Here is a 9,987-nt window from a genome sequence, read left to right on the forward strand (position 1 = left end):
TCCATTCATCTCTCCTCTTTCGTGTCTTCTTCTCGGCCAGATTTTTCTTTTGGATTTTTTTTCTCTTCTTCTCTCTGATCGTTGTAGTTCTCCTTGTCTTGGTTTTTGGTTCATTGGATAAATTTCTTTTTACTCATTAACATTATTATACATTTATGTTTGTTTAAAAACAATCAAAATTTGATCACAAAAAACGAGAGCAACCTTTCAGACAGTTCACACTCTCAACATCACTCTTCCACCATGTCGACTGAGAGAGAGATCAGGCACTAACTAAGCAGCTATTTAACAAAATCGAGGTGAGTGTGAGCACTAACCCTAAGATAAGTTCTCCCTGTTTGTTTGTTTTTTAATACAAAACACAGGATAAGATTTTAATGCCACATATTCTTACATTTTCATACATTTACCATACAGTAATATTGATAATCAATGTTTATGAGAGTTCTGATCATCCTGATCAACATTATTTTAACATCACAATGCAATTAATGCTCTTTTTTTCTATTTTCTGTTGATATAATTTTGATATAATTTTTTAATTTCAATAGTTAAAATTTGACTCTGGTTTGAGACTGACCTGTGACATGAGACCCAGAATGACCATCTGTAGATAAAAACACTGTCCAAATAAATGGAGTAGCCTCTGCAATGACCCACACACAGACTAGAATGAGCTTCGGTCCAGGAAACAGTGGAACAGAGCTTCTCTCTGTGAGGACAGAACATGTAGTTCTCATCAACACTTGGATCAAAACAGAAATAAAAGCATTTACAGCCACTGCACCATGTAAAAACTGTAGCTCTCCAACCTTTTGTGTGTGTGTGTGTGTGTATGGGGATTTATAAAATGCGCTCAGTGCAGGTTTTACATCTGATCCCAGAGCTATAGACAGTTAAAGTACACTGTAAAACCCAATAAGTTCACAGAACTCAAAAGTTGTTGTGTAACAGATTACACAACAATTTTTAGTGATGTTTTTAAAAGTTTTAAGTTTAACTAAAATAAAAATTACATTTGCAGTTGCCTTAAATTATCTCAATTTTAACTTATAAATGTTGACATTCCTCAACTTATAATTAGGGAGTAATAAACTGAAAATGTTCAATATTTTTCAACTTAATTGAGGTGGGAAATACACTCAAAAATGTTTACATATTGCAACTCATACGCTGTGGGAAATAAACTCAACCTTTTTGATATTTTTTAACCTATAATGTGGGAAATATCACTTAAAATTTTCAATATTTTAAAATCCTGTGGGAAATACGCTTAAAAACAATTCTAAACTTTTTTCCCAGTAACTTACAATCAGCTAAAAGTGTTAGAAAACATGAAAATGACAACACTGACAATTTAACAACTTTTTTTATTCAACACAATGTCCTTTTAAAAAGGCACAAATAACGGAGCCCACTCATAACAAAGTGCTTCATAAATAAAACAAAAGAAAAAGGGTCTCCATCTCAATTCTAAAATTCAGTAACATTTTCAGTATTAACAGCAATTACAGCTATTAGAACATTAAGGTATTTAACACTTTTGACAGCTGCAGCTCGTTTTCTTGTTTTAAATACATAAAAAAAAGTACTGGTTTCTACTGCCGTACTTCATAGGGAACAAACATCAAGGCAGTGCATCAGGGTATTAGGCAACAGAACATTAAACATGAATAGTGCATGAACTGAATAGTCATTCATCTTAAACGTGAGGTAGAAGAGGCAAATGGTAAAAAACGGTTTAAAAAAACAAAACAAACAAAAAAAACCCTTCAATACTCAGCTTAACGATACATGGATACATGTGAATAAATGCTCGAGAGTCTTTGCGTATTGTAGGTCTAGTGCACAGAACTACCCAAAAAGCAGGAGAAAAGAGGCATCCAGATTTGTACTGGTTTATACAGCTGTACATAACTGGGAACAAACATCAGGTAGTGCATGAATGCATGGAACAGCTAACCCGCAGTTTAAGATTACAACAAGCTAAATGTGATACTTTAGTCTTTTGTGAAAAATACACAAGTTCTTTTTGTTCTGTTTTTTTTTTAATATATATAAATATTGAGTGCTATATGGTTTTTAAGTTTGGAGTAGAGCTGTTTTATTTAGCCTTGATGTAATAAAATAAAGTCAAATAATAATCAAAATAAATAAAAAAAACTTAAAAATATTAAAAACACTGCATGTCCTCTTTAAACATAAAATGTCGAATACAGATCAAGTAAATAAGTATCAGGATGTTACAGCAAGCACAGATGGAGTGAAACCTAAATAATTTGCTTTTTCAATGTAATTAATTTTTATTTAATTAAAATTTAAATCCTAGTGAATCTACTAAAAGAAAAAAAATCAAACAACACAATTTGATGTTCCAGAAAGTTTTACGTGTGGTTAGACTGCTTCATATTTTTTGTGTGGATTAGTTACACACAAATGATTGTACACATTTCTAAAGCTTAGTTTATACTTGCAGATCACAATGTATGTATTTTCAGCCTTTTTAAAACACATTTCTCTTCCTATGTTCCTCCTGGTCACAGGAGGGAACAGAGCCAACAAATTTTGAGTGTGTGAGTAAAGACAGGGAGCCGCAGCGTCTTTAACGAGAAGTTGAGATAAGTATTCTGGAGCTGGACCATTTAGTGCTCTAGAAAATCTTAAAATAAGTTCTAAAATCTACTGGGAGCTAATGTAAAGGGAATAAAATAAGGGGCAAGTTGAGTTAGTGTGGCCGCAGCATTTTGTATTGCTTGGAGACGTGAAACAGGTGATATGTCTAAGCAAGTAAAAAGGGCATTACAATAATCTAAAGACGATGACTGAAATGAATGAAAAATTGTCTCTACTTCAGAGGAGAAGACTATAGCTCTCAATGTGGTATAGTTTTTTTAAATGAAAGAAAGATTATTCAGATCAATTTTATATGTGAGTTGAAGTTCAGCGAGAAATCAAATATTACACCGGCACTGGTCTTTGAAGATGAGAAAAAGGAAGCAATCACTTGACTGACTCTTGAATGTGCACAACAATTAGCTATAATCATGGCCTCAGTCTTGTTGGAGTTTAAAACAAAGCCACTATTGGAGAACCAGTCACTAATCTGTAAAAAGAAGCAACCAGTCTAGGGTGGACCGCCAATGCAGCTGGTGAATTTTAAAAGACATGTACAGAAGGACATTTAAAGCTGAATGTTATTGGCATGGAAATATTAATAAATGCCAGAAATAGAATGGCCTGTATGGTAAATGCAAGGCGAACTCCCTACTCCAAAGAGAATGAGTGATGCCAGGTAAAGGACTGAAGCCTGATAAAGGAAAATAACATTATAGGCACCGTAAAAAGACAGAGAAACCACAAAGAAAGTTATTTCAGATAAATAGGAAGAAAACCAGGCTAGTGTTGAGTCAGAGATAGAAGAGACGTAGGCTGCAGGGGATTCCCATGATTCACTGAGTATTTCTTCTTCAGTCACCTTTCTCACTCACTATGTGTTAATAAACCTCTCTGCACTGAATCACACTTGTTATTAATCTTGAGCTCTCTTCCACAGCATGTCCTTGTCCTGTCTTCATCACCTAATCCAACCAACCCCTCCCTGAGCCTGGTTCTGCCGGAGGTTTCTTCCTCTTAAACTCAATTAGGTATAAACTTACTGTCATCCAAACTGTGTGTGATTCTAAGTACACGTCCCTTTATCAATTATATATAATTACTAAATTATGAAAAGAGTTGAACAACCTCACAGATTCCGCTTCATTTAGTAATTGCTGTGCTCTCAGAGAAGGCCCCACACAGTAAGCTATAGAAAGGTTTATTTGTATTGTAATTATTTCTATTGAATTTGTATTGAAATCTATGAAAAAACATCTTCTTTCATCCCTATCCTAATGAGGACAAACGTGATCTTTCTCTTAGTATTTACCTTGGCTGTATGTTTGGGGTTTTATCCTGCTACAGAAGGCATTTTGGGGCCAATAAACAATCATTTATATGTCTGAAAGCATTCTTTGTTTACAGCATTTTTCACACCTGCTAAAAACTTTGGCACAGCACTTTATATGCACCTCAAAACAAACAAACAAACAAACAAAAAATAATGCAGAGACATGCTTGCTTGAAGCTTTATTGTTGCAAAAAATAAACAAGAGGAAATAAGAAGTTTTCTCTGCAGAGAAAAAAAATCATAATCAGTCCTTTGGTAACAAGTCTGCTCTTATTAAAGACAAGACTGCTTTAAAGATCGCCTCAGAGACAGCCCAGTTTGTGTTGGCTGGTCATTTTGTTATGACAGAGAGAGGAAAACTATAATGCTCCAAAATGAAATGAAGTAAGAGCGAGTAAAACACAAACACCATCATACATCAGTGTGTGTTTTATGGGAATTTCATGCTCCAGCGTCAGTCCAAGAATGATGAGATGTTCTTGGCGCAGACAGATGGCAGATGAGCATCACACCACATATCATCCCAGCACTTGAAAACTGAAAGGTTCAAAAGTAGAAATCACACAAATCAAAGCCCAAACACTTGTTAACAAGCTGTTATTAGTTGTATCTTTGATCACAGAAAAGATTCACACACATTAATAATTCATATTAATAATTGTGTTCTAATTTACCTCCACGATTTATCTGAAGGCAGTCCTGATTGCGATCATTATTGGGCTCTCTAAAGCACCACTTTTTATAGGTAAAACAGGTCTCATCACTCCACAACCACTTACCCTCCTAGAAGGAAGAAATTGGACTTATTGGTTCAGACAGGCCAAAATGTTGAGCCTACTCAGAGTCCTAGCAGATTATCTGACTTTAAGCACACAGCTTGAAGTCTTGAAGCTGCTGTACCTGCATTAGTTGCCCTACAAACCCATACGGAAAAGAAATAGTAAAAACATACATGATTTATATATGATTTACTCATGAAAGTGGCCACTTTCTCATTACTTTCATATATTTTTTTTGTAAGTATCCAAAACATACAAGTTTCATTATATAATTTTTCAAGAGATCTTATATGTGTTTTCACTCTTGTATGCTTTTCATACAAGTTTCATACAAGACAGATACAAACTTTATAAGATTTATATATATCCTTTCCATATGGGAATGCATATGAAAGAGCAGTGATGTTCAGAGTGATACCATTAGATATAAATCAACACACATTGTTTTTTTTAATTAATCACTGATCCCAACAAAGAGAGGAAATACCTTCAACAGGCGTAAACATTTTACCACACAGCATTCAATTAATTTTCAAAAATGTACTGTCACTGATATGCTGCTAAGCTATAGTGGTGAGTTTCAAAGCAGAGCCAGGGAGAACCCAATGAGAATCAATAAGAGAATGGATGATCAAATTGGAGTTAAATTCTTATCAATTCTCATGCCAACACCTGACAAATGATAAACAAAATACCTTTGATGCATCAGTTCCTCCAATCCAACTTTCTTTTTTGCCAGTCAGCCTCTGAATCTCACGGTACTCTTTGATGTTGCGAACTGATGCAAGATGTGCCCTCATGGACTTGCAGGATTTCTTCAATGGAGAAAGAAAGCGAGCAGAGGTTTTCAAAAATAATGAGTATGTAACAGTTAAAAGGATGTGGTTTAATCGGGTATTGAAGACAATACAAATAAGTTACCTCAGCATCAGCCCAACTCGCGACTGTTGAATTAAAGAAAAAGCAGCGATGACCGTATTTAGTCCAACCACCAGGACAACAAGGGGAACGAGGGGACCTCTTGACCACGTGACTCTTGGCTGGGAGTAAATGAATAGCTGTTCATGTGTCTCTGGCTGATATCTTATTTTGTATTATGTTTAATAATTATACAAATAATAACTGAAAAGTTGCACAAGTAAGATTTGACACTGAAATAAGTTAAGTGATTGACAGAGTACAGGTGTGATGAAGGCTCTATACTACAATGGCGGCTACACTTGATGATAATCACAGAGTGTGTGTCGGTCAGAATGTGCTTCCTATGCTTATGCAACCAAATGGTTGAGCACATAAGGCTTTTTCCATTGCTTTTTTTCTTGGTGTGGTACTTAAAGGGTTAAGTATGGCCTTTATAACAGCCAGACACTTGAAAACATCCTTTGTGTTACAAACATTGAGGTGATTTTTTGTCTGCTAATGATGACAATAATTATTGAAAATCTGGAAAATATTGTTCACCTGGGGGCATCAATCCCTCTACTTCATCTCTGGCCTCTGCACAGTGAAGACACAGACAAATTACCACCAAAAATATTGATTTTGACCATCAATTTTCTGCATATGATAATGATAAGAAAGGTGTATATTGTATTATTCATTTATATGTTTCATTAAAATTATATACATGATAAAAAATTATACAATGATATTCACCAGCAGCCGTGGTTAGAGCCACCATTGCACAGAGAAGTGCAGACACAGTTAGCAGCTTCATGGTGATTTTTAGTATCTTTGAACAAAACAGATACAAAATGAATAACAATTCATTAAAAACAGGACAGAAGAAAACCAATTGAATACCTTTTGTAGAATATTTTCTATTTCTTTTCATTATTAGCCAGAAACTACAACCACCAATTGTGAATGCTGAGCTGCTCTAGCACCAGCATTTATATAATGTTACATATATGTTTAACTGGAATGTAACACTGAAAATACTAACACATATATTTGTCAGTCATGCCTGCCAAACCTTCATCACATTTCTTTCTTTTCCAACCAAAACCAGAATAATTGCCTCACACCTAATTTGATTTCCTACTTACTTAATTTCACATACTGACTGAACCTCAACAGAGGTTTTATGAACACAACTACAGAACAATTAGTCTTATTAACCATGTTTTGAGTTCTAATATTGCATAATAAAATACCCCTCCTGTTTAAAACAGCCAATAATGTGTTGCCGGCTCTTGAGCAGCCCATTGTGACTTTTTGGACCCATAATTGTCGTAAAAAAAAATGAAGCCACAACATTTACTGTAATATGGGAGTGTTTTCAGAACCATCTTCTACAAAAACCTGAGTGAAACGTCTCTTTGTCATTGACAGACTTTCCTCATCATGTTGACACTTAGCAAAACACTATCTCACAATTATAATGATATCTGTGTCAATTTACTCAAATCTACTGCCACGATCATTTGATCCAGTATTTTGAGTCTTTTACGTTTTTTCTGATTGAACTTTATTTGTAATGTTTAAGTTTTTGTCTTTTAGTTTAGTCACTGGTTTTCCTGTTCAGTTGGTTATACTCCCGGTCAATGTTTTCTTATCGCTGTGTCACTCCCTGTTTTCTGTCTGAGTCTGTCATGTCTTCTGTATCTCGTCGTTCTTGTGTTGTGCTTTCATGTATGTTCTCTCGTGTCCCCTCTCACTCGTGTGCCCTTGACCCCTGTGTCATGCTCGTGTTGTCACAGTCTGTCTCACTGTTTCCTGTTTTATTTTGAGAGTCTAGTTTAGTTTTTCCCAGTATAGGTTTCAGTTTAATCTTTGTTGTTAATCTTTGCCCTTCTTTGTATTTAAGTCCTCAGTCTCTCCGTGTTCCTGTTCTGAAGTTTTTCCCCACATTCCTTGTGCTTTGATCTTAGTTTAGTTTTTCCCAGTATAGGTTTTAGTTTAGTTTAATCTTTGTTCTCTTCTGCCCTTGTTTTTCATGTTTTTCTCAACCTCAATAAGCGGCTTGTTTTTTGTTAAACCCTTTTACCTGCCTCGGTCCACTCATGACCGATCCATTTCGGTTCACCTAATAAATACAGGTCTGCTGCTGTTACACCCCTGAAAACAGGGGGAAAAGAATCACGAGAGTGATTATGACTTGCGTCTCTCATGCAGTTGTTTATTGCAGTGAAAATGAGCAGGAACGTTTCACATTCTGTACTGCTAAATGTCACATGGTGTAAAAAAAACACGAAATAATAAACTGAAATACTAAAGTGCTTACTATACATATACTTGAGCAGGTTTCCTAATAAAATGGTTGACAATAGCGGCGTTTTTAGCTCCTGCTGTTATCTTAATGGCCATTATACAGTACAAAACTGAGGCTCAAAACCGCCACGTACATGTGCATAAATCTCTAATATAATGCTTCTAAAGCTTACAAAACAATGAGGGTTACCTCTTAGATATCTTAACAGTGTACACATTGAAAATATATCAACCTTTAAACACTTTTACCTGAAAAAAGGGGTAAAAGAATCATGAGAGTTATTATGACTTGCGTCTCTCATGCAGTGGTTTATTGCAGTAAGGAGAATGCTACAAAAGCCCCTAGTGGAGAACAGAGACACTACTAATCGATCCCAGAAAAGGCTTACTAGCCGATCAGTGATGTATAGATTGCAGTTCTCTTAAATAACATGAAAGCCATTAATATAACATGAAAAATAATAAACTCTTAACCATTTTCTTACCATATTTACATTATTTTTGTCTTTACATTAACTAATATGAATTTGTATTAACTGAACAGTTTTATATGCAGTAGTCCTTCAACCTGTCACACTGCCACAGCCCTTTTACACCTGCAGAGAGTAGTGGTGTGGTAGTTCCTGTTCCTAAATTCAGTTATGGTCAGATGGTCAGACATAAAGGAACGTGTGTATGCTCTTGAGCCTTACAGGCCACACAGAGAAGAAGATGCCATAGTAACTTTGCTCAGCTTGGTTTTTTATCTTTTAAAACAATTCAAATTCATATTTTTAGCAAGAGACTCTGAGAAGAGTTGACCTCTCACGTCACTCCTCATGTAGTGTTGCAACAAAAGTAGAGAAACACAGATGTGATGTGACAAAAAAGGTCCTTAAGCTGGTATATGAGATTACTTGTTACTGACAGTGTTGGGAAGGTTACTTTTAAAATGTATTCCACTACAGATTACAGAATACATGCCCCAAAATGTATTTTATAACGTATTCTGTTATGTTACTCAATGAGAGTAACGTATTCTGAATACTTTGGAATACTTAATACATTATAATGCTGTTTACAACTACGTGAATGTACTATTGCTGTGTGATTTATTACTATTACTGAAGGTCTGCGGCTCCGAACTGTAGTAAAGGGACCTCTGGCTAATACGGCGGGTTCCGTGTCGGGCTTCTAGCCGAAAAATAGCTTTACTTTGTTGTGTGGGTCAACTTTTCTTGCGAGAGACAGAGAGAGGCGTTGAAAGGCTGCTCCAACGGAACTTATTCTTTCGGAGGAAAACACGAACACGGTGTACAGCCGAGTCTTAATAGCTTACTTACAACTGGGCTCATCAGGCACTCTTCTTGGCTGCAGTGGTTGTTATTATATTTACATGCTTCCAGCTCCCGCTCTCGATAACAACTCGTACTTTTCCACTCTCCTTTTTCTCCCTCCTCTTCCCCACAGAAACATAATGTGTATGGCAGTCCATTCTCCCTGCAGCACAGACTACACTGAACATGATGCTACATTCTTTAGAGCAATGCCTGTAGCATTCTGCCTGTTAGCTTAGCACAACAACAACAACAAAAAGGCGCAGAGAGAGAGAGCGTCACCCTGTAACCATGGCAACCGTAACGCTGCTGCCTGGAACAACAGAACATAGCTGTCAAACAAAACCCAAACAGTCCTGGCCCGCCACAATATGAAACAGGAAAGTACCGCAGTGTAATCCATTTATTTCAACAAAGTAACTGTATTCTAAATACCACCTTTTTAAACGGTAACTGTAACAGAATACAGTTACTCATATTTTGTATTTTAAATACGTAATGTACGTAACCTACGTACGTAACCTTTACTTGTGAACAAGACCCCAAGATACTTAAACATCTCCACTTGGAGCAACAACACATCGGTGACCCAGAGCCAACACTCTGGGATTTTCTGGTTGAGGACACTGGCCTCAGATTTGGAGGTCCTGATTTTCATTTCTCATACTTCATACTTAGCTGCAAATCACTTCACTCTGAGCTTTAGGCCAACAGCTGACAAACCAAACACAAC

At 36.0% G+C, this 9,987-nt stretch overlaps 1 protein-coding gene across 3 annotated transcripts in view; it reads right to left on the bottom strand.

Annotated features, from left to right (window-relative positions):
* Nucleotides 1-4,330: 4,330 nt before the first annotated feature.
* The window catches only part of LOC102204861 (type-2 ice-structuring protein-like), a 37,778-nt gene continuing 32,121 nt past the window's right edge, over nt 4,331-9,987 (bottom strand). Inside the window, exons 3-8 of one of the 3 annotated variants that reach the window (XM_005754265.1) lie at nt 6,382-6,457; nt 6,187-6,222; nt 5,647-5,765; nt 5,421-5,540; nt 4,726-4,729; nt 4,331-4,483 (exon numbers count right to left, since the gene is read on the bottom strand). In XM_005754265.1, coding sequence (XP_005754322.1) covers nt 4,401-4,483; nt 4,726-4,729; nt 5,421-5,540; nt 5,647-5,765; nt 6,187-6,222; nt 6,382-6,457 — 438 coding nt within the window. In that variant the 3' untranslated portion in view covers nt 4,331-4,400. Of the gene's footprint in view, nt 4,484-4,620; nt 4,730-5,420; nt 5,541-5,646; nt 5,766-6,186; nt 6,223-6,381; nt 6,458-9,987 lie in introns of all 3 variants that reach the window. The other 2 variants (XM_005754263.1, XM_005754264.1) reach the window with 2 other exon arrangements.

Source organism: Pundamilia nyererei, unplaced genomic scaffold (genome assembly GCF_000239375.1).
Source record: "Pundamilia nyererei isolate P.nyererei 1_Seehausen unplaced genomic scaffold, PunNye1.0 scaffold00529, whole genome shotgun sequence".
Classification (NCBI taxonomy): domain Eukaryota; kingdom Metazoa; phylum Chordata; class Actinopteri; order Cichliformes; family Cichlidae; genus Pundamilia; species Pundamilia nyererei.